Source organism: Pavona decussata, unplaced genomic scaffold (assembly GCF_977016875.1).
Source record: "Pavona decussata unplaced genomic scaffold, jaPavDecu1.1 SCAFFOLD_213, whole genome shotgun sequence".
Taxonomy (NCBI): Eukaryota; Metazoa; Cnidaria; class Anthozoa; order Scleractinia; family Agariciidae; genus Pavona; species Pavona decussata.
In genome coordinates this window covers 650001-674915 of record NW_028145618.1, presented here as the reverse complement: position 1 = coordinate 674915, position 24915 = coordinate 650001, and the positions used below count along the sequence as shown (strand labels likewise).

Sequence of the window (24915 nt, the reverse complement as noted above, 5' to 3'; positions counted from 1 at the left end):
CCAGATGTGACAAGGTTTTTTTTTTCTTTTTTTTTTTCTTAAGTCTTAACCCATGAATATAGTACCTCCTTCTTTCATAGAAAGGCTTGACAGGGTTTTTGTTAGAGCGGGGACAAATGGACCACTACTTGTCCATTATATGCTTCATCCTGGGTTTTTCACCTTCCATGCAAAAGGGTTAGCGCAAAACTACCATGTGGTCCCTGTTAAGTTTAATTTTGTCCGTCCTAATCAAATACTTAACAAAAACCCTGCTTGACTGAGAGAATAATTATTACAGCGACAATTAAGGTGGCTGGGACATAATAACCCCATCAACACTGATTTGTGAAATTTATGACCCAAGGGGGAGGGGGTAGTCTCCCTCTAATGGACTATATGGGGAGGCTCCATTTGAAAGGAGTACGTATTTCAGGCCGGAGAATATAAAAGAGTAGGGATCTAATGAGCGGAAGTAAAGAAAAGGGTAGAAAAAACCATCATAGGTATTTAAAAAGGTATTTCAATATATCTTGAACAGACCAAACCGGAAAGGAGATGCAGTTTTTATTCTGTAGATACTAGTATGTGAAAGGAGTACTGCGTATTCTCTATGGAAGGTATATTAAAGGGTTACATTTTCTGTCAAAAGAATCAATTTAAAAGGCTCGAGGCTTGGACCTTGGGGTAGAGCCTTCACGTGTAAGACTCTGTTGAATACCCCCTTCCCTCCCCCCCCCCCCCCCCCGGGTCAACAAAATTCACCAAGTAGTTTGCAAGCAATATGAACGAAACAAATGTTTATTTATCCTTTGTTTTCTCACTATTGTTTAAAAAATTGAACAACATTGGCAAATGTATTGAAAGCAAAATTATTAACTACTGTCTATCCCTATGCTAAACAAATTTTAACCAGCTACGAAGAAACAAGCAGAAAAGGGACAATGAAATATGCGATAATACAGTCGACCCCGGTAACTCGAACCTTAAAGGGAAATTGAAAAAGGTTCGAGTTATCGGGGATTCGAGTTATCGAGGGTAAAATTATATAGAAAATGACCTGAAAGGAAAGGAAAGATGGTTCGAGTTAGTGGGAGGTTCGAGTTAGCAAGGGTTCGAGTTATCGGGAGTCGACTGTAAGTTACAATCATTTCAGCCCATTATATGTAGTTACAGTGACTCTATTGAGCTATTTCATGAAAAAAGTTTTAACATTCATGACTTTTAATCACTTAAAATTTCAATACCGGACTCACTTAAGCCTCCATATTGAACTGAACTAGCTTGCTCACACAGCTTAAGGAGGAGAGCCTTCACACTTGCAAATGTTTTTTTTTTTTTTAATATATTCACCCACAAGAGCCTCCATATCAACCTAGATGCAGTTGTGTTTGGAAAATATGAATACAGCCTGTTCAGTCTGTTGCATATAAAAACAAAAATGCTCACTGATCTAAATTATGTGCATTTCATTTTGTAATGTTATCAATTAACTTCAAAATAGTAATAAGTCTTATGAGACAATGACCTCTGCAATTAACTTGTTATCCTTTTGCATTTTTCTATTTTCTAGTCTTAAACTTTTAAAGCAACCAGAATATAACTGACAAAATAATTTATTGTCGCATTCCTTAAAGAAAAAGTAGGGGGAACTGTCGTCATGAGTATAAGTGAAAAAAGCTCAGTCAACTTATTCAGAGTCTGAATTATCGTTTTAATCCAGACATTTTGAAGGCTGACAAACTTCCTTAAATTCAGTTTTGTGAACAAGCTAATGTCAAGTGATTGGTTAGTACTCATATGACTCCTCAAGACCGAGTTATGTTTCATCACAGAACCGAACAAAAGGAAGGTTCTCAACTTCAAAACGTCCCACTATAATTAAATGTTGATTCTGGCTCTGAAATAGGTATCTTTTTATCACTATCACACAAATCAAAAATACATTTAATAAAATGCGATTTAAGGAATGAGAATTATGTTGATCAAAAAACCTACATATCCGTGAAAATTCTTTCATCTTATTTTGACAAGTAAATTTAAACAGGTTGTTTGAAACTTATAGACAAGTGCCTTAGGAAGCCTACACATGTAAATTTTAATCCATCCCAATTTTCATAACCCTCAATTAATTTTTTTAGCTGCAAAAACCTCTGACACAGATGTCATACCTATTCAAAAATCAGAATACGATGGTCATGGTAGTCGGATACGACTATCTTACCATCATTGAGTACTGCTGTAGAGATTGGGCACTTAAATTCTCCCCCCCCCCCCCCCCCCGCCTCCTTTTTTTTTCCAAACTTGGTGACAAACTTTCCGTTCAGTTTGAACAGCTGAACTCTATGATTCCCTGCATCACAGACTATTAGTTCTCCAGCCTTGCTCATGGACAAAAAAAGGGGGAGCTTAAATTCCCCGTCCCCATCCACCTCCTTCCCAATTTTGTAAAGAAGCTTTCCTTCCATGTCGAAAACTTTTACACAATGATCCTTATTGTCTGACACTATAAAATAGTTGACATGTTGGATACAATGAACGGAAAGGATGAGCCCTCTCTGCCAGTTTTACGCAAAAACTGACCCCCTTGTGAAAAGATCTTGATTAACTTGTTATCCCCATCAGCAACAATAATGTTGCCATCGCTGTTGACTGATAAACTGTCTAGGTTTCACTTGAACCTCAAAAGGACTGCCACGAACATGTTCTCCATTTACCTTCGCTGATGCCTGGCATGATCAGTTTTCTTTGGAAAAGTAGCTGATCTTGAAGATGCCATCTTTGTTATCTTGGACTTGCGCTTTAGTCGCACAGTCATGACCTTGAAGATTTGTGATTTCCACTGTTACGCAATCACGATCTTCGTAACATCGTTCTCCTTGAGCGTTCCTTGTTGTTACAACAATCTGCGCTTCAAGTCCAACAGTTGCCTCACTGATTCCAGTCCCTTCGGCAATTGATTTTTGCGGTCTAGTGTCACTGAAAAGAAGAAAGCCAATTTGTCCTGCAACTACTTGATCATACCATTCTTGATTTTCCATAAAATAACAGTTAGGAAAACTTCCGCCGTTACGGTAAGCTGTGTCGTCTTGGTCACCTTCTTCCTGTAATAATTTCTCTAAGGATTCGATCGGCTGCATGATTTGGGCGCTTGTGCTTCGTTTTAAAAGTGTTTCGCTTTTTTCGATTGCTGTTTTGTGCATATCTACTTGTTGTTCAATCTCTTGCTTTTGCATATTCCCATGCGCTCGATGGATTCTTTCACTTTGTTCTCAACGTCATCAAAAATTTCCATCTTTTTCGCTTCGATGGCGGCATAAAAATTGTCAACAAACGGCTGCACTTCATTTTTCACTTTGGCGGCTTGTTCTTGAACTTTAATGCAGTTTTCATCGAGTTCAGCGATTTTATTCATTTTCGTTTGCGCTCTTCGTTTCTGAGATTCAATCGCCGCCTTGACTCGTAACTTGTGCTCATTTGCCGTTAATTCCAAGGAAATCTTCACGTGACCGTCGTGATCAATAAATATCAATAATAATATTTTAACACGGTAAAATCCATCAGGAGTATAAAAATTAGAAATAACCTAACTATCCTAAGCAAAATTCGATACCTAACTACAACTAATCTAACTAAAACCTGTTTTTCATGAATGCCGTGTATACTAGTTCTCTAACATTAAAAACGATCATTAACTAATCTTTTGAATTGACTAAGAGAATTAGCTTCTCTCACATGACAGGGCAGGCTGTTCCAGAGAACTGCTCCGCTATAAGTAAAGCCGTTTTTCATGAAATTAGTTCGCGGAAACGGGACAAATAGTTTGTTAACAGAGTCCCTCAGGGAGTAACGCGTTTCATTTCGTTTAACAAATTTAGATGATAAATATTCAGGAACAAGACCATTTAAAGACTTGTATACCATTATGGCTTTCTGTATTTGAAATTGAGTGCTCAAGTCTTTCCAATCGAGTTGTCTAATTAAACGGTTAGCGTCAGCATCATAGCTAGAAAAGGTTAAAACGCGAGCGGCACGGTTCTGAAGCTTCTGTAGCCTGTCAAATAATGTTTTACCACAATTACCCCAGACAAGATTGCAATAATCGAAATGAGATTGAATTAGTGCGTTGTATATATAATGAAGGGTAGGTGGAGGGACAAAAGGTGTAATTATTTTTATTGCCCCTATTCCGGAAGCGACCTTTTTAGATAATTTATCAATGTGTGTCTGCCACCGTAGATTTTCATCAATAAATATTCCAAGCGATTTGACAGAGGAAACGTGTTCTATTGGAACATTATTAATCGAGAGCTCAAGTGGGTTCGTCAAAGTACTCAATTTTTGTCTGGAGCCAATTAGCATGAATTCAGTTTTAGCAGTGTTCAAGGTGAGTTTATTGGAAATAAGCCATTTGTTTAGGTTATCTAAATCGTGATTCAGATTTAACTGTATTGAATTCACATCAACGCCAGCATAAGTGATGTGGGTGTCATCGGCAGACATCCTAGGCTGGCACGAAGTTAGGCAGTTTGGCAAGTCATTAATATAAATAAGAAATAAAAGGGGGCCAAGGATTGTTCCTTGCGGTACCCCACATTTAAGTGAGCAGATTCTAGAAAGAGAACCATTAACAAGACATCGTTGTGTACGATTAGTTAAATATGACTTAAACCAATCAAGAGCTGTTCCTTGTATTCCATAAAGGTTCATTTTAGATAAAAGGATATCATGGTCAACGGTGTCAAATGCCTTTTTTAAATCGAGGAAAACCACAGCATTAACATTACCACAATCAATATTAAAGGCCCAATTATCCGTAGCTTCCAGAAGGGCAGTTACAGTTGAGTGTAACGAGCGAAAACTCGATTGATGATTAGAAATGATATCTTCATTGGTCAAAAAGTTATACAACTGACCATAAACAATCCTTTCAAACGCTTTAGCTATAACGGAAATGACTGAAATAGGTCGATAATTATTCAGATCAGATGGCTCACCTTCCTTGAACAACGGAGTAACTCTAGCACATTTCCAATCATCAGGAAATATACCAGGGACTAAAGATTTATTAAAGAGAGCACATAGTGAAACTGAAATAAGATCAGCACATTCACGTACGCAATTTTAGCAGAAATATTATCAAGACCTGTTGCTTTAGATCTACATAATTTGTTTAGATGTGAGAAAACAATACTGCAGTTAGTCGAAGAGAAGCTGAATTTGTTGTTATTTACATTTATATTATTGATATAACTTGAATTATTATTAGCAATTGGAGGTATTTCATTAGCAAGTCTGGGCCCAATTGTTGAAAAATGGTCATTAAAAGCATTAGAAAGCTCACTAGAATTAGAGATAATGGCATCATTCAATTTCAGTTCTTTCACCGTTGTATTATTCACACGACGGGATGTAAGCTCATTAAAGGTTTGCCGCGTTTTTCGAGGATTACCCTTGGATTGAATAAAAGCATTAGAATAATAAGATAAGATATGTCAAAGCACAAGTGTTGCAAATGGTGACCTCACACACTTTGCAAAAGAACTTCAACCCTTCTTTTTCGTGGTGTTTCTGTTGACAAAATGCTGGCCGCTTTAAACTGTTTTCAAAGTCTTCTTCTTGAAAGTCTTTCAAAGCCAGGCCTTGATCACATTGTGGAAACTGATGCAGTCATTGCACCAAAACGAGTAAGACTGGAAACAGTAGTAGCTTTCTCCGCTTTTTTTGCCGCAATTTCCAAATGTACACTTTACGCCGCTTGTATTGCACTCTTTGATGGCCAACACATCCAACAAACTGTTGATTCGGAAGTTTGTCGGCAAAGTGGTAAGATCACCGTCTCCAGGGATCCTGAAGTTCTGCCTACACTCTGAACATGAAATGGTTTCTTGAATTCCGCTCGTTCGTTGAATCCTTTGCAGGCAGTGAAGGCAAAAGCTGTGCAAACATGGCAACTGCTTTGGATCAGTGAAGTTGGTCATACACACAGAACAGGATACTTCTTCATGAAGATTGTGCAACAAACAAGGTTTTGATATCCATGATAAAAACAAGGTATCACGAAGATTTGGTTGAGTTGAACACACCTTAAGATGGAAGTCTTAATTCCTGCAGATATGATCTCATGATATTTTTGTCGGGTTAACGATATTAACCAATCAGAACGCCTGAAATAAATTGTTTTGACGTTCACGAGCAAATTTTGTGACAATTTTTATTTGCCCGTGTACATGAGAAAATTTACCCGAATTTTATGTGACCAATTCATTTGCTGAAAAACTGGCGCGCCAGTTTTTATGTGACAAACAAGATGCCTGCTATACTGGCATTACGCGTGATGCTCGGACTGATTCATTTATTCCAACTGTATGCTTTGCTGATTGATAAAACTATCCTTGCTAATGGAATAGTTTGAGTCACGACGATCGCGTTACGTTGTTACGTTACTCAGGGTTTCAAGGGAAATTGCGGGAATTCCATTGCGATAACGTAAGCTTCTCAATGACCTCTTCTCTGTCTGCAATCGTGGACTAAGACTGTCAAAGAAAGCACGATTCCTTCACTAAGAACTCACCAATTTCCACCGTTTTACGTGTCGGGTGCATCTTAGAAGTTAATCTTTCGATTTACCGCTTCAAAATGGTGAAATTTCCGTTTGAAAACAGCACACTTGAGTCAGAACATGTTAAAACAATATGGCGCGACAATTTAATCCGTCTTTAATAAATATATCAAATGATGCATTGACGTCACACAGGTAGGGGTGAGTGGGTCCCCTCCCTCGCGATATAAGCGACAAGAATGGATTTTGATTGGCCTGCTGTTGTTGAAGACAATCAGAACAATACATCCCGAGTAGGAGTGGGGAGAGTTTAATGAATAAATTAATGTACCGATTTGTGATCACGAGGAAGAAAAAAAAGAAATCGACCCGTTTTTAGACATGGTATGCCCCTTCAGGGCATCCCGCGTAACAAGATGCCTGCTATGTTGGCATTACGCGTGATGCTAAGGCTGATTCATTTATTCCAACTGTATGCTTCGCCGATTGATAAAACAATCCTTGCTAATGGAATAGTTTGAGTCACGACGATCGCGTTACGTTGTTTCCTTTGTGTTACGCGACTCAGACTATCACCGGAAATTTTAGCCTCCCACGCAGACGTTCTTAGGGCAGGAACGCGTGACGAACCCCTAAGAACGTCTGCGTGGGAGGCTACGGAAATTTGGGAAATTCCATTACGATAACGTAAGCTTCTCAATGACATTTTTCCGTCTCGCGTCGTCATTGCGTCGTGGACTAAGACTGTCAAACAAAGCATGATTCCTTCGCCAGAAACTCACCAATTTCCACCGTTTTAAGTGTCGGGTGCTTCTCAGAAGTTATTCTTTCGATTTACCGCTTCAAAATGGTGAAATTTCCGTTTGAAAACGGCACACTTGAGTCCAGAACATGTTAACAATATGGCGCGACAATTTAATCCGTCTTTGATAAATATATCAAATGATGCGTTGACGTCACACAGGTAGGGGTGAGTGGGTCCCCTCCCTCGCGATATAAGCCACAAGAATGGATTTTGATTGGCCTGCTGTTGTTGAAGACAATCAGAGCAATACATCCCGGGTAGGAGAGGGGAGAGTTTAATGAATAAATTAATGTACCGATTTGTAGCTACGACGAAGAAAAAGAAAAAACCAAGATGCCTGCTATACTGGCATTACGCGTGATGCTGGGGCTGATTCATTTATTCCAACTGTATGCTTCGCCGATTGATAAAGCTATCCTTGCTAATGGAATAGTTTGAGTCACGACGATCGCGTTACGTTGTTTCCTTTGTGTTACGCGACTCAGACTATCAGCGGAAATTTGTGAAATTCTATTACGATAACGTAAGCTTCTCAATGACCTCTTTTTAGTCTCGCGTCGTGGCCTAAGACTGTCAAACAAAGCATGATTCCTTCGCTAAGAACTCACCAATTTCCACCGTTTTACGTGTCGGGTGCTTCTTAGAACTTATTCTTTCGATTTACCGCTTCAAAATGGTGAAATTTCCGTTTGAAAACGGCACACTTGAGTCCACAACATGTTAAAACAATATGGCGCGACAATTTAATCCGTCTTTAATAAATATATCAAATGATGCATTGACGTCACACAGGTAGGGGTGAGTAGGTCCCCTCTCTCGCGATATAAGCGACAAGAATGGATTTTGATTGGCCTGCTTTTGTTGAAGACAATCAGAACAATATATCCCGAGTAGGAGAGGGGAGAGTTTAATGAATAAATTAATGTACCGATTTGTGGCTACGAGGAAGAAAAAAAAAAAAGAAATCGACCCGTTTTTAGACACGGTATGCCCCTTCAGGGCATCCCGCGTAATAAAAATTGTCACATGTGACACTTTGTTCGTGTGCATGACTCGGCACAGAAAATGTGGCATACATTCAGCAAGTTAACAGTGGTTTCCAAGCCTTTTTTCGCAACCAAGATGGCGGCGTCAACTCTTGGTTGGACGGATCGAGCAACTTCTGCCCTATTAGAGGCATTAAAAACACGAGAAAGCCTATGGAATACTAAATCCGAGAGTTATAAAAACAGAAACACCAAGATGAAACATTATGATGAAATAGTTGAATTACTGAAAGACGATTTTGAAGACATTAACCTGACGTTTTTCCATTTCGTGAATGACAATAAAACCAGCTTTACCAGCGACCATTGCTTGTCGTCTAGTTAATACGGGCGCCATCTTTTTCGTAGCACTTGTTATCGTGGATGCCTCCGCTGTTCAGAGTCATTTCTGGCGCATATGGAAATTAGTTTTCAATGTATCATTTGTTGCGCCATGTATACGTGCAAATATATTTGTCACATAAAAATTGTCACGCAAAATTTGCACGTGTGGATGCGGCTTTAGAATGATTGCCAAATTTCCGGGAATTCATGGAATTCAGCTTGTTCATGCAGACAGACTACTAAGGGGCGGACCATTAGAAATCACGGGAGGGGGGGGGGGGACAATTCCCAAAAAAAAATTCCTGCAAGCAGTTCACCATCCAAAAAAAAAAAATTCCTGCAAGTAAACTGAATCAAAGTACAATATCAAAACACAACGTCAAGTAGTTTTATTGCACATTTCAAGAATATAACCTGCTCCTCTATCATCTCAACACATTTTACATGTATTAATGTTTTTAGAAGTGACAATGCAACCTGATCTCCTGCTCATTTATGGATTTCAAATGTAGAAGAAATATAAAACAATTTTACTATAGCAAACCTTCAACAATCTTTCTGCACGACTTCTAACAATGGAAACATTTTTTGAAGTGTAATCTCTCTCTGTTTTTGCTCTGACAAGCACTTCATTTAGAGATTTTCCTTTTTCTAAAGGAAATTAGTGATGACTCTTTGAAGATTTCTCGTAGGAAAGGCTGGCTTTGTATTAAGTGCCATTTTCCCATTAAAACATGTTTGAGGTTGGGAACGATGGTTGATTTTGTTACAAAAGGCAAAATTTGTCTGGGGTGTTGTCTTTTTTTGCTTCAATGCCGATTACCTTTCTATAAATTTGACATCTGATAATTTTTTTAATCAGATTATTTGGGTAGCCTCTAACAAGGAGTTGTGATTTAAACTTTTTAATATTTTTCTCAAATGTTGTTTTTGAGGAGTTTGTTTGTAGGAGTCTTAGGGCTTCGCCTTTAACAAATCCAATGCGTGTATTGACAAAAGGTTTCAGTCGGCTTGGAATGCGTTTTAATATCCAGTATGGAATGGTGATGGAATCGAATGCCTGTGTTGAGATTTTGAGATTTCAGCCATAAATTTGATTGTTGGATTATATGAGTTTGCTTGTTCCATGAACCGTTCTAATTTGTGCTTCAATGTCGGCCATAAAAATGTTTGCAAAAGCAAAGGCCATTTTTGTGCCCATGGCCAGTACCATGGATTTGGAGGTAGTTCCTTCTATTGAATTGGAAATAATTTTCGTTGAGAATGAGTGTTAGCGTTTCTCTCAGGTATCGGGTGGGAATGCAAGGGTTGTTGCTGTGAAAATCATCGTATGCTTTGTGAACTCTTTGAAGCACGATCCATTTGTCGATTGGACAAGACGTTTTTATCTTTGACCGAGATAACAACACTGAATATACGTACTATATTGCCTTCGAACTTCTCACGCTTTTCGCTATTGAGTTCAACTGTAATTAAAGAATGGTATCGACTAACACAACGAAGCAGAGTTTCCTCAGTTGACAAGTGAAAAAAAGACGCCTCGAGTCATGAGGTGCGATAAATTTAGAAGCTCATTTCTTTCTCGATAATCGCGATACTCGAATGTCGCGAAAATCGAGACTCCAAAGTGAGTGTCACCTTGAGTGGTACTGTTATTAAGCTGTGCGGAGCTTTGCATGCCTTTAATATTAAAAGAAGTTCTGTCGAAAAAAAAAATCGTGCAGAGCTTCCACGTCGAAAAAAAATATACATGCAGACAAATTGGACTAAAAAAAAATCATCCACTGAAAATTTTTTACCCCTCCCCCCTCCCGTGATTTCTAATGGTCCGCCCCTTAATCGAAACCCATGTTTCCTATAGCCCACGGTCTCATGAGAATTCCCGCCCTAGGCCTTTAGCGAGGGAATTTAGTGTAATAATCTTAATTTTGCAAGTCATGTTTCCGAAAAACATTTCTGTTCTTTTCTGTGTTGAAGTTTCAACGAGACGCTTTTCGAGCAGTTATAGCCGATGATTCAGTTTACTGCGCAAGATGAATCTACTCCGAACAATGTAAGTCTTTTGTATTTCCGTTCAGTTTTGTTGGTTTGTTCACCTTATTTTGTACATTTGGTACGTTAAAGTTAGTTTATTTGTAATTTTCAGTTTAAATTTTCTTCCCCTGGTCATAAACGAAAGGTTTTTCTTTTAGAAGTGTTCGCCTCCGGTGGTTACACAATCTCTTCTATTTCTCTTCAGCGGAACCTGAAGCCATTCGGATGAAGATTTGTCTTCACATCGTTGGTAAATGTGCCACGCCTAACCTGTCAGCAAGATCATCCTGAAAACAACATGAACGTCATGGATTACGATCTGTTACAAAACATACCAGATTCTTAGCGCGCACTGAGTGGTTGAAAACCAGTTACTGTCAAACCAAAAACTTTGCTGTGTGTTATCACTTATTCTTTATATAAGGAGTAGTTTATATCCCGTCCTCTCTTCAATAGTCGAGTTGTGTAGAGTTCAAGTTACAGATAAAAGCCGAGCCTGTACACTGCGTTTATGCCATTTACCCTCATACTGAAGTGTATTACTCTGCTATTTCAAGTTGTATGAGTGTTTATTGGGTTAGGGTTAGGTTAGAACTGGGCTTTGCAGCGCTTCCTTGTGCGTTTTACTGCGTTCCTGGCTTCAATTGGACAGAATCTGCAACCTGATGGTGGAAAGCTCTCTGCCTCTTCGTGATCAGTGATGTCAGTTCAGGTGCATCCAGGTAGCATCCTTGATATTAATACGCACAGATTTAACTGGCATTATTACGTCGAGACTTGTGTTTATCGCCTGACGGTAAACGCCTTCGAGTTGTTCGCAGGTGTTCGTAGACGGGAGAAGAAGTGGCCAGTCAAGATCACTTAAATACCGCCCTAACTCAGCTTTACGGCTAGGGTGCATGTCTCTCTTGAGGATGTATTTCTCAGACTTTGCACCTTTGCTTCTGATCCTCGGAGTCGCCGACGCTGTTGCATGGTCAGACAGACCGAAAGACGAAAATGCTCTTGGTTTATTATAGTGAGAATCCAAGTTCGTCATAATCAAGTCGAGAGTTGCATCCTTACTTGTTTGGCGCCTTTACGATCTGTTTCAACCCGAAGTGGTTTGTCAACCGTTGAGTGTTAAAACGGTTGAAATCACCACAGATGACAAGAGCACAGTTGGAGTAGCGTGCCTCAACCAGTGTCAGAGAATCGAGTTCCCAAAGACTGTTGTCGTTTGCAGTGGACGGTTTTGGGTGGTACACAGTTGCTGCTGTGAGGCAAGAGAAACCTCTAGGCAGCCGAGTAGGCTTCAGATGGGCCCAGAGAATTTCTTGGTTGTCGCCGCGTTTCACGTCGTCCAAGGGCTGATATTTGAAGTGATCGCTTTTAATGTACAGGCAGACACCGCCGTGGCTGTCCATCGCTCTGTCTCGACGCATGACGTATATCCTGAGATGTTAACAACGCTATCAGCGATCCCCTCTCTTAGCCAGGTCTCTGTAATGAATGCTAGGTCGACAGGTGTCTTAAGTAAACATGGTCAGGGAAACAAAATGCACAGCTAAACATCGAAACTCCCAAATTTGTACGTTAATCGGCCTTTAAATCATTGGCCCTGGATTTTACAGGACGTTAAAACTAACCACCACCATAATTTCGTTGTAATGACATATTTGCAGGCTCAACGTTTATATATTCCATATACTAACCATAGCATGTAACAAGTTCAAGTGATAATAAATCCCGCCATCTTGACGAACTTTAAGCATGTGCTCTCTCTCAGGATCGCCAGCCACAAGTACTGCAGACTCACCCTCCGCCTGGAAATTAAGAATGCATTAGTTTATGCTAAGCTATTTCAATTAACGTTGTCGGGTTTTAAGGCCTCGTGCTAACGCGACAAGACCGAAAGGTAGGATGGGCAAAATGCCATACACATTTAACTCTTACTTTCTGTCGGGTGAGCCATAGCTGAGCTTTTCAGTTACATATAAATCAGGCCCGTAGGCTGGGGTGGTTCGGGGGGTTCGGGGGGTTATTCCCCCCCCCCCCCCCCCCACTGCCAGAAATGGTCCGCTAAAATAAGCCAGCTTATACAGATTTCAAGGTTTACTTATCTCATCTGTAACTAACTCAAAGTACGTATATTTTCCAATACTTTTTATTTTTGTTTCTATACTTTTGATTAATGGCATGGCCTTACATATGTTATACGTATTCGTTATTTAAATGATGATCTTCTCGACGGTCATGCACGGCCCTGCCTGGATCCGATCTCGACCCACTGCAGGATGTGGGGGGGGCCTGTGTTCTCTGCGCGAGAGATGTTGACCTCAAAGCAGCTATTACTAAATACAGTGACGATCTTCCATCACCAGAGTTATTCCAAATGGAGCTTGCGCGGTGGAAAGGCCGATACTATCAATTTCCCCCACTTCGGCAATTAAAGAATGTGATAAATCCTTGTTTCCGAACATAAGCGTTCTGCTCAAAATTGCATGTACTATTCCAGTAACATCATGTGAATGCGAACGAAGTGCAAGCACATTGCGCCACCTTAAAAACTACATGAGAGCATCGATGGGGAAAAGCCGCTTATCAAGCCTCGCGCTTCTCCACATCCATGCATTACGATACCACCGTGGAGATTGATGTGGTAGTAGATACCTATGCGCGGCTACATCTCAGAAGGTTAGAACTGGAAAACTTTCTGTAACCTCCCCAGTTCAGTACTGTTATCATTGACAAAAAGAAGAAGGAAACGTCGTAATTATTGCTTTTTCAAACACCAGTGACAAGAGAGTTTGGGAACAAAAAAGGGGCTTTATTGCTTGCTTAGACAAACACAAGCGTTGTAAGCCGATGGGAACCGAGGTGAAACGATAAAACTACTTCGCCTTACTAGAGGGAGGGTAATAGGAAAAAGTTCGTAGTCGACTTGAGGTCACTAAAGGTAATGATTAAGGAGGCTCGCGGCAGTATTTTTGGACGTGGGTTGGAAGTTTTGAAATTACAATCTCGCATAGAAGATCAACTTCGATCTCCTTCACACTACATCATCATTTCAACATATGAACAAAGTTAATTTTCTCATCCGGTTGAAATGAAAAGACAAAGTGCCAAAGTTTTATTTTGCCAGAGATATTGGTAAAAGATGCGGGAATAAACAAAATCACCCCGTAAAAATTGATTCATTATTTACTTGAAAACGCTCTTACAGATTTTTTCTAATTTCGCCTACAAGTTGTCTACGTTGAGGAGTTTAAATCCCTAAAGTTTCGTCATAAAGTGTCTGACTAGTTTTCGAGATAATCGACAATGTTTAAAATGAGAGGCTTTCCGCTACCGTTGCTATGGTAATAGTTGTTGCTTGGAAACCGATGAGAAAATTAACTTTGATTATATGTTGAAATGATGATGTAGTATAAAGGAGATCGAAGTTTATCTTGTATGCGAGATTGTAATTTCAAAACTTCCACCCCCCGTCCAGAAAAACTGCCGCAAGCCTCCTTAACTAGAAAGAGCTATTTGGTCCGTTTAAAGATAAAAAGAACCTACCCGCATCAGAACCAGCCTACGGGCCTGTAAATTACCCATATAACCTTGCGGTCTTGTTCCGTTATCCGGTATCGAGTCATCGATGCACCCGGGAAGTTTAGAGACAAGCGTTAGAAGTTGCTTAGGATGATAGCTTGGAGGAACTCTGGCTTCTTTTGAACGGTTTTTCTTTCTTCTATTTGTTTTTAACAAAAGAGTTAATAACTAGAGGTAATTTGACCACCGTAAAGAGCTTTGAGTGTCAGTAACATTTCGCTCAGACCAAGTCGAAGGGCTAACGATCGAGACACCAGCACTCGAAATTCATTACAGCGGCCAAATTACCTTATTAACTCTGCTGATAAAACCAAACATTCTTTTCACTCTCCTACCGCTGCAGTACAACAGTTTCTTTAAAACTAACGCTGTTGCCTTTCTTTCTTAATTCTGTTCTGCGTCAGTAGTCAGTTGAACGCGTCGGCTTTGAATCTTACATCTTTTAATTTTTGATTTTATATTTTTTTGCATAGGACTGCAATGCACTCCAAACCGGAGAATTAGAGTGCATTGACTAAAATACCCGTACCATCGTTACTTTGTAGATTTTTTCAATCGTGAACCTTATGTGTATTTTTTTAGAGATTTTTGCCCAAACGCTGTTCAATAAGCATTGTCTCTAAAAGCAATGACATCGGCATTTTTTGAACACAAGTACTGACTTTAATTGCGTGCCTATCTGATAAATCGCTGTTCATAAAAAAAATGGATCTTTATATTAACGCCCTTTTATTCCTTCCACTATAACGGCCTGGATACTGACTAACTGAGTGGGACATGACTGACTGACTGACTGACTGACTGACTGACTGACGGACCGACTGACCAACTAAATAGCTGAATGACTGGCACTGATTGAATCTTTAAAAACTGGAGAGGAACGTTGTTTCTTTTGCCATGGAATATAAAAAATAGTTAGCCCCTACGCGGCTGAATTAACCACCACCTGGCAAATGACAATCCCTTTCCTTTAGTTAGGATGGCGACCGAACACACTCCTGTCAAAGGTAAGCTACAAGATTATGACTCAAATGAAATTGTTCATCATATACATCACATACCCGATCTAAGTTTCTGTACTGGTCCATCAGACATTGCATACGCTCCTCAAATCCGTCAGCAAACATTTGCGGGTTTATACTTACAAAACAGTGCCCCTGAGGAAAAATCAAAGGCTCCTGTGAGCCAACTTGTGAATGCAAAAGTATATAGTGGTAATCGTAAAACAGTGGACGCCATGTCGCATTGCGGAAATGCATTATGTATAAAGTTATTTGCTTATCTCGCAAAACAAAGGTGGAAATGTACGTTCCTTAGATGGTCTTACGTGGTTGCCAATCGCCAAAAAAAAAAGCGTCCAGTTTTCCTTCCATGAACCTGAGTATTTTTTTCCTCGCGTCGTGTTCTTACCGAATGAAACTTGATATGATAACTCGTTCATTGCGCATGCGCGCATACACGAGCTAAAAACACAGCGGCGCTACTAAGAAGAAGCAAATACCGGTATTAGTTATATGCAAATAAAAATTGAAATACTGTTACAGTGAGGAAGTACATACAAGAAGTTTCGAGGAATAACCTTTTTTGGAGTTTTTACAACTAATGACACTATAATCACTACTAAACTGGCCAATCAGGTCAGTAAACAAAGGCTTGGTACCATCATCCGACAAGCTCTACGGGGCCAAAAGTCAGTTAAAGGACTTCGAACAATCATGAACAGCAATACTTGTCTGAGCCTGCTCCGAATGTGTTTTGTTCAATTATTACAAACAAAGTTCCCTCACAAAAATTCAGACAGACGGTCGGTTTTCACGTTTGCTTACACGCCCAATTTTGACCATCAGTCCTCTTCTCGGGCCTCATAGTATCAATTCTGCTTTGTTTCCTTGTTGTTGTTTTTTTTTTCGTTTAAAAAAATTGTAGTATTGGTAAATTACCAGGTCAGCCACTCTAAAGTCATCCCCTTGCCATTTCTTAATGCTAGGTCCAAATGCAGATCCCGATAGAAGTCCGCAGAACACATCCACCATCATGGCTAATCCATAGCCTTTATAACCACCTGAAGAAATAACCACAGCATAGCAATCAAATTTAAAAAAGAAAAAAAAAATCGAACGCCGGAAAGGGGCCAGAAAAAAAAGTTGGTAGCTTTCGAGTAAGGTATTTCAGATTGTCTGGATATTCTTGCTATAACGACCAGTTGCCTTGTGTATAGTTCTTTTAATATCCTTTTAACTCACAACAGAGTTCAGTTTTATAAATCACCTGTAATCTCCTTTCCTCCCAAAGGCAGCAGACCTCCTTCTTCTAAAACGTCTTGAGGATCAACGGTATCCTAGAAAACAATCAACAGCTGACACTTTCTCTACCACATTATTTCTCCTTAATGAACACTAGAGGGTCTAGCGGTTAACCGGTCGGTCTTGTGATCGGCGGTGACATTCGGCCTTAAGTCGTGTTTCCAACACTTTCCATCACTTACACTCTGATGGGTCAATTCTACCACCATTTATCAGTTGCTACCACAATAATGGTATCAAACAGATGACTGACTGGTAGTATTGGTTTGTTAAAGAGTGCTGGAAACCGGTCACAGCCACCGTAAGCAAGCATTGATATGATCTTATTGCAGTTTCCCTAAACAGAAAACGTTTAGTCCACATTCTCTCTCTCTCTCTCTCTCTCTCTCTCTCTCTCTCTCTCTCTCTCTCTCTCTCTCTCTCTCTCTCTCTCTCTCTCTCTCTCTCTCTCTCTCTCTCTCTCTCTTTTTTTCTGAGAACTAAAAATTGGTGGGTGTAACTCTGTGATTGACTAGCTCTAGTTCAGTGCTTCAAGCTACAGAATTCGAACCGCATCATTGGATGACAGTACATGTAGTGTATTGTTAATATAGGTGTTAGAATCGGGTGTTAACTTTCCAATTAGTTGCAAATACTGACCTAAGTATATGTAGTATAAATAGGGGCGACCTACAAGTCTAACTGTGTGAGTTGTGTGTACTTTGTGAATATTAGTGGTGTACAGATACAATTCAATTCAATTCAATTCAATTTTATTCACACATATTACAACGAAATACAATATATTTTATAGGAAGAAAAAAAAAAATTAAACGTGCAGAGCAATTTATTTAGTGATTTTACATTCTACGGAAGAAGTGGGTAGTGGCCAAAGGAGTAAGGCTTTCGTGTTGGCCACTACCTCAGTGCAGTTAAATAAAATAGGGGGAAATAGAATTTATAATACTGGTTCAAGAGCTCTGCTAGTTAAATTAGGCTTAGGAGAGGAAAATACAACAGTAAGGAAAAAAGTGTTTACAGCAAATATATAAGTATATAGTATACGTTAATTTTTTTACATTATTTATGTTTGGCTATCAAGTAGAAAACGTTTGTTTTTCCTCTTAAAATCGTTGTAAGGCAGACACTTAACTGCCAATGGAATTGTTTCCTAGGTTTGTGATGCCACTACTCCAAACCGTGCTAAACCATAATTAGTTCTAGAAAATGGTCTGTACAGGTTTTGACTAGTGGCAAATCTGGTATTATATTTATGGATATCAGAAGCTAGGGAAACAAGATCATGGAGGGCAGGGGGTGTTTCTTTTTTATTGTATTGTAATTTATGCACAAGGGAACCAATTTTCAACTTAAAAATGTTCTCTAGCTTAAGGATTTCTAATAGAGTAAAATATGGTGTTGCAGTTTCTCTTTTGTGTGCAAAGAAGATGCAGCGAAGGCAGTTATTATGGCTTATTTTTATCTTTTTTGATTGTGTTTGACATGCAGTACCCCAGCTCATTAACCCGTAATTAAGATACGGATATATGAGCGTATAGTATAGTTGTTTATGCGTATTCATAGAGACATAAAGTATCTAAGTTTATATAAAATTCCAATGTTTTTTGTTATTTTGTTGCTAATGTATACTGGAGCTGGGCATCCCATCTTAGACTGTCATCGATAAAGACGCCCAGGTATTTGATTTGAGATTTTTGCTCAGTCTATGTCACAGGCCGATACTCGAACATCAACTTTCTTCCTAGGCGAGGTTATACATACATACTTTATTGTTACCTCCCCAATGGGGCTTTTCAGGAACAATTATTTAAATACTTAAGTTACTAATAACTACACAATTAAAATTAATCAAATTTAAAAAAACAATTACAACATTATCTAAACTTACTAATCGAGAAAAATACTAAAAATAAATGAAGTTCAGGAAGTATTTACAAAATTGTCTAAAAGCTTATTATAAAAGTTATTAACATATAATAGGTCTTCTTGAAGTTAATTGATAGCTTATTTGCTGCACAGTATTTTAAAACATTTCCAAGTTCTTCAACAGTACAATCTTTATTGGTGTGTTACAACCAAGGATTTGGTTGAAGGACACCAACTTTCTGTCTTCTGGCCCAGTGTTAGACTAACAGATATGACAAGTGATATGCTAGATTTTGTGGAAAATACGAAGGGTTGACAGGACCAACAATTTGTACCTGTGTGAAACTTGAAATTACATGAATATATTTGTAATACGAATATATAACTTATGCCTACAATGAATTTGGGCTGACAATTAGCATCAAGAAGACCAACATCATGGGCCAGGACTTTCCTGCTGTACCCTCGATCAACATCAACGGCGAGGTACTCGAGGTCACCGACCGCTTCACTTACCTCGACTCCACAATCACCAACAATCTATCACTTGATGCCGAGATCGACAAACGCATCGCTAAGGCTGCTGCAGTCATGTCAAAGCTGAGCAAAAGAGTGTGGGAAAACCACCAGCTGACCTTGAACACCAAGGCCACCAAACTCAAGGTGTATCAGGCATGCGTCCTCAGCACCTTGTTGTACGGCAGTGAGTCTTGGACAACCTACGCTAGACAAGAGAACCGCCTAGTAAGCTTCCACCTTCGCTGCCTGCGACGAATCATGGGTATCAGGTGGCAGGACAGAGTCACCAACACAGCTGTCCTGGAGAAGGCAGGCTCGCTCAGCATGCACCTCATGCTCTGCCACCGTCGACTATGGTGGCTGGGACACGTGCATCGTATGGAGGACGGTCGCATCCCAAAGGACCTGTTGTACGGTCAGCTAGCCTCGGGATGCCGCCCTGTAGGCCGCCCAGCTCTGCGCTACAACGATGTCTGCAAGCGGGAACTAATACGGACGGACATCAACCCAGACAGCTGGGAAAAGCTCGCACGAAACAGCGACGGCTGGCGTCATGCTGTACGTGATGGTGTCAGGAGTGGAGAGGAGAAGAGGAACCTCCAGCTGGAGGACAAACGGACAAAACTTAAAGAGAAACAGCAAACCGCGGACTCTAACCAGCCATCCAACTTTGCGTGCAACAACTGTGGCAGAGTCTGCCATGCTAGGATTAGACTGCTGAGCCACATCCAGCGCTGCTGTCAACAGAAAGACTGACCCAACAGGGCGCACACCATTGTCTCCCGAGGCTGAAGGATGCCTACTACTATATTTATATTTCTTTCTAAGATGTCATTGGCAGTTCCTTTTTAAAAATTGTTGTGGCTCTTTTATCATGATTTGGAGGACTTGTGCTTTCGCCAGCTTGAATCGTTAACTGTTATTATGAATTTGACCTATTGTAGCGTCTGTTTAGTGACTGTGAATTTATATGCCATTTAGAGCATTTTGGCTAGGTTTGGCTTTGCTCGTTTTTAGGCGTGATAGCTTTCACAGCTTCCTTTGTTGAGGTCTATGTAATGAGACCTCGTGGATCATAGTTTTGACCGTGTAACGTTGTGGATATGTTGATTGTTCAGTTACTGTCGCATTGCTTCAATACGTTTATTTTAAGATCTCAACAGCATTTCAAATAATGCTCTATTCAAGAAATGGAAATACCAGGGCCCAGTTGCTCGAAGCATGGTTAGCGCTAACCCGGGTTAAATGCCATGACAACCTATAGGTTTTAATACCTCTTAACCAATGGTTAGCGCTAACCATGCTTCGAGCAACTCAGCCCAGTTCTTTTTCTGACAAAAATACTGGGGTACGATGTATGTATATTTTGCTTCTTTGTTTGAGATATGTTTCAAGGCTCCCCTCCATAACTCAGCAAGTACTACGGGACCCCTTCCTTAACACTGGCAAAAATTTCAGGTACCTCCATTTTCTCACCCACCCCTTCCTCTCCCCCTCCGTTAAATAGCAAACGACCCCTCAATTGAGATTCAGCCCCCCGTACAACGTTTTTTTAGTCTTACGAAGTCTCCGTTTACCCCCTTGAATTTTGTGAGACTGAAATCGATTATTGTGAGCGGAGGTAAGCTCAAGCTGAAAACATATCTAAACAGAAGTGCACACGACTTCTGAAGTTGCGCTGATTGTATTACAGTTAAAATAACTCTTAAATGACAAAATGTCTGCCTTTTGACGATCCTGTACCTTTCCTTTGGAGTCAAGACCCCAGCCTAAGGGAATCTCGGTCTCTTTCCTCCGACATACTTCTACCTACAACGATATGTTAAAAAACAATTTCCACATTTAGAGATATACTCTCACTATCAACAGGCAGTACTTGAACAATCGGTACTAAACATAGCTAGATAGCCAGGAGTGGGGATCAAGGGGTGGGGGAAGGAAGAGGTTTGCGTCACCCACTATAAAGAGTTATCCGCCTCATTTTTCCTGGTGTAGCTACCACCCTGACATCCGAGTAGTTCCTGTTTGAACTGTCGCTGGGTGCACAACCCAAGTTTTATTATGTCTCTCTTTAAAGAATTAATTGTTTCCACGCCATGGACTCGGATTGCTGTTGAATAATCAACGGCGCACTGAGTTGTTTGTCGCACATGAAAAACGCGTATGCTAGTTTATGTGTAGGTAGAGAGTTCATAACCAGGTTCGTGCACTCGCAGGAGACCAAACGCCTTTTTGGGTAATGTTCCCAAACTTAGTAGGAAAAAATGACTAAAACGGCGCCACAGTGATAAGTGGCTCCACAAACGGTTTCTCAGTCTTCTTTAAGAGAAATGTGTCAGGCCCCACAAAGGTTGTCGTGGAAACTTTTGAATTCCAGTGTTTCCCACGCAACATTTCAGTTTAGTAAATGAGATTTATCTCCGAGAAGCAAAAATAACTAAATATTTATTTTAAAAACCTTTAGCTTCCACAACAACTGTTGCTCCTAAGGCTAGCGGGTGTGAAAAAGTTTTGCATAAACTGCACAAAGTCGCCCATTTGGCGACACACGCCACGAGAAAATTCCTAGGTCCAATCCAACATAGCTTACACAATTATTTTTGTGAGCATATACAAACAAACTAGTTTATAAACAAACACGTTTATACGTCCGTAAATAAAAACCAGGATCCCTCATATAAGTGTAAAAGTTTCATTGCATTGAATCCAATTTCAACGCAATTAAATTATTCAGGCAAAAACCAACGAAAGAAAAGTCCTAGGTTTCATCTTGGCACTGTTGTCAAGGGAAACTAAAATTTAGTTTCCCTTGACAATGGCGCCAAGATGTCGCCGAAACGTAGGACTTTTCTTTCGTTAGTTTTTGCTTGTATATGTTTATCTAAATCATTGTTGATTAATGAAATTATTGCGAGTTAAAATTCGCGTCCAATGTCTGTTTATTTTTGCAGAACATCACGTGATCCGAACAAACCTTTCCAAGTGCCACTCCTGAGGTGGCCATGTCCAACTGAAAACTGTCTCCTGCCCTCCCGGGAGCGGATACTGAAATAGGATTTGTCCCAATGGCCGTCTATGAGAAACAAATCAGAAAGAGAATGATTCACCATGCGGGTAAAATAAACTTTCGAAACATAAGGTCATTGAATTCAATATTATAACGTGATTTCAGAATAAAATATTGATTTTCACACAGTGAATAACCATTGTAGAACCACGATCATTTTCATCCATCCATTCATCGATTGCAAAACATTTTATCCGTTCATTCAGACACTTCATTCGTCCATCTGTCCTTGAGTGCCTTCGTTCCGTCGTACGGTTGTTCGCTCATCCTACTCTAGTAAACAAATGTTATTCACCGGCCGCCCCAGGCCAGACAGGGGGCACAAACTCGCGCTCGCGCACTGAGAAAAAAGATGTTATTAAGTTACAGGTTGCCTTTGTTGCGCGTATTTATATACCTCCACACACAACAAACTTTCATGATGAAGAAAGTGGACACCATTTCTACTTTTGAATCATGAAAATTTGTTACGAGTGGTGGTAGTAATACGGGCAACGAACAATCGCAGCTCGCGACGTAACATTTGTTTCACGGCAATTTGCAAGACAATATCGCCCGTATATTACTTGGTCTTAAGTAAATCACCTGCGCGGCCCTGGTTGGTACAACTACTGGTGAAGTGTTGGTCATGCTCATTCCCTGAAAAACAATGAGAGACGCGTGAAAATCACGAAAAGGTTACTTTCTATATTAAAATAAAAGGAATGAACACAAGCAGAATTGAGAGTGTTTGACGATGAAAAGGCTATCGGATAGTACTTACAATCATTCCATGTTGAAGAGCTTTGGCACTGTACCATCCTGCTATACCAAAATGGTTTGAACCTGGATGGACACCGTAAAAACAGATACCTTAGAAATCTGCGGTAGTCAGTGAAACAGGCATGCTTGGAAAAAGAAAATCCGAGTACATAGTTTCCAACAGACAGGAGTTGAACTTATCACCTTCCGATTACTAGTTTGGATGCTGTACCCCTGAGCTACAGGAGATTCGTGCGAGCTAGATCATTAAACCAGCTTCATGTCTGCATACACGAGAGGCTTATATCACTTTGTATGACACTGTGGTACTTCTCCTGTTTGATTATTGTTCCGCTGTCCGGAAAGACGTACGGAGAGTATCATCGAGGGTCGCAAATTCCAACAGCATGAACTTAAACTCACTCTTAATTGGCCATCATTAGAGTCTTCAGATCTTCAAGTGCCTAAATGGCTTAGCGCCTGCTTACCTCTTGCATGATATTCACTACTCGCACGATTTTCACGCTTATAACACTCGAAACAAGGATATTCTCCGTCTGCCTCTTGCAATGACTGCTAAGTCAAAGTTCTTTTGACTACAACGGGGCTAAAGAGTGGAATGAATTACCCAGCTACCTAAAAAAGGAAATACCCCTTTGGAAATTCAAGAACGGTCTAAGGTTGCATTTCTGTAGCTAGTAGATGTAGATGTGAACGTACAGTAGTTAACATGTAAGGGCATCTGTATACAGTGGAAGCCCTCGTAAACTTACACCGTCGGGACGCGAAAAACGTGTCCGTAACTGGAGCTGGCCGCTTACGAGTACCATTCTTGTAAGCGGCTTCTAGAGGTGTAAGGGATAGTTGACCGCTTAAGGGAGTTAGCCCAGCTAACAAAAAACATTGGAAATGTAAAAAAAAAAAAATACCACCGTACTAAGTGACTTTTTGGTTGTTTTATTTCCTAGTGCAATGGCAATAACTGTAATTAATGCACTGTAAAATCTTTGTGACGAACAGAGATGTCAGTGCAATGTGAGGTTGAATGATTAAAATATTAGCATTCAGAGGCTAATGAGATTTCCTTTCAGGTGTCCGCTCACGGAAGCTTAAAAACAAAGGAAAAGTCTAAATTGTAACCTCTGAAAGTGTCCGTGGCCGCCTATGGGATTGTCCGCTTACCAGAATGTGTAAATACAGAGTTTGTATGGGTGGTCAAACGCGGTTTTGTGAAGGCGGTCGTAAGTAGAGCTATCCGCTTACGAGAGTGTCCATTAAGAGAGCTACCACTGTATTCATATTTAATTAATTTAGTTTTTTAAGTAGCCATTTGTTTAGTCATATGTAAATTGATTAGTAAGTATAAAATTACTGTTATTTTAGTTACACTGGCCTCCATTTAAACCAGCGTAAGCTAAACTTCGATGAATTGGACCTGCCGGTATAAATAAATAAATAAATTAATAAATAAATAAATAAATAAATACTGCTAGGAATTGACTGTCGATGAATGGTTCCGGTATATGCGAAAGAAATGTGAAAAAGTAAGAAGGTAAGTAAGTCTGTCAAACAATAAGTAACAACTAATGTGAGGTTTGTTACCAGTAGTGCATCAGCTAAAACTGACCTTTGCAAACCACCCAGCCAATCCCATGCTCCTTTGCTTTCTTGATCGCTAACTCCATGCAAAAGTTACCGACAACCTGTATTATTAACAAACACGTGCTTAAATCAAATTTAATAACAATAGGGATTTGCGTAAGCAAAGACATGCAAAAATTACAGAGAGATTTAGGGCTCGACGTTTCAACAACAACAACAACAATTTATTTACAGATTTAGATTATATAAAGGGCTTTCGGAGTCACCTTGACTCCATTATCAAGAGAAAATCAGTTTATGAACGCGGATGTTAAATAGGCTAGAGCTGAAAATTAACCTAATGATACTAATAGATGGTTAAACAAATACTTTAGCGCGAATTGAATCAGTTTGCATGTTCAGTCTGATTTTCTCTTGATAATGGAGTCAAGGTGACCCCGAAACGTCGAGCCGTAAATCTCTCTGTAATTTTGCATAAATAACAATAA

At 39.9% G+C, this 24915-nt stretch overlaps 1 protein-coding gene and 2 pseudogenes across 1 annotated transcript in view; all 3 read right to left on the bottom strand.

The window, feature by feature from the left end:
* Positions 1 to 1185: 1185 nt before the first annotated feature.
* On the bottom strand, positions 1186 to 6080 carry LOC146460464 (E3 ubiquitin-protein ligase TRIM56-like; annotated as a pseudogene).
* A 4685-nt stretch (positions 6081 to 10765) lies between these two features.
* Positions 10766 to 24915, bottom strand: part of LOC146460462 (uncharacterized) — a 22597-nt gene continuing 8447 nt past the window's right edge. The window contains exons 3-12 of the mRNA XM_085088179.1: positions 24453 to 24528; positions 22848 to 22909; positions 22670 to 22723; positions 21992 to 22090; positions 20761 to 20826; positions 16598 to 16667; positions 16270 to 16391; positions 15391 to 15486; positions 12445 to 12555; positions 10766 to 11037 (exon numbers count right to left, since the gene is read on the bottom strand). Of these exons, the coding sequence (XP_084944305.1) occupies positions 10990 to 11037; positions 12445 to 12555; positions 15391 to 15486; positions 16270 to 16391; positions 16598 to 16667; positions 20761 to 20826; positions 21992 to 22090; positions 22670 to 22723; positions 22848 to 22909; positions 24453 to 24528 (804 nt within the window). The 3' untranslated portion in view covers positions 10766 to 10989. The remainder of the gene's footprint in view (positions 11038 to 12444; positions 12556 to 15390; positions 15487 to 16269; positions 16392 to 16597; positions 16668 to 20760; positions 20827 to 21991; positions 22091 to 22669; positions 22724 to 22847; positions 22910 to 24452; positions 24529 to 24915) is intronic.
* LOC146460463 (uncharacterized) lies at positions 11044 to 12387 on the bottom strand (annotated as a pseudogene).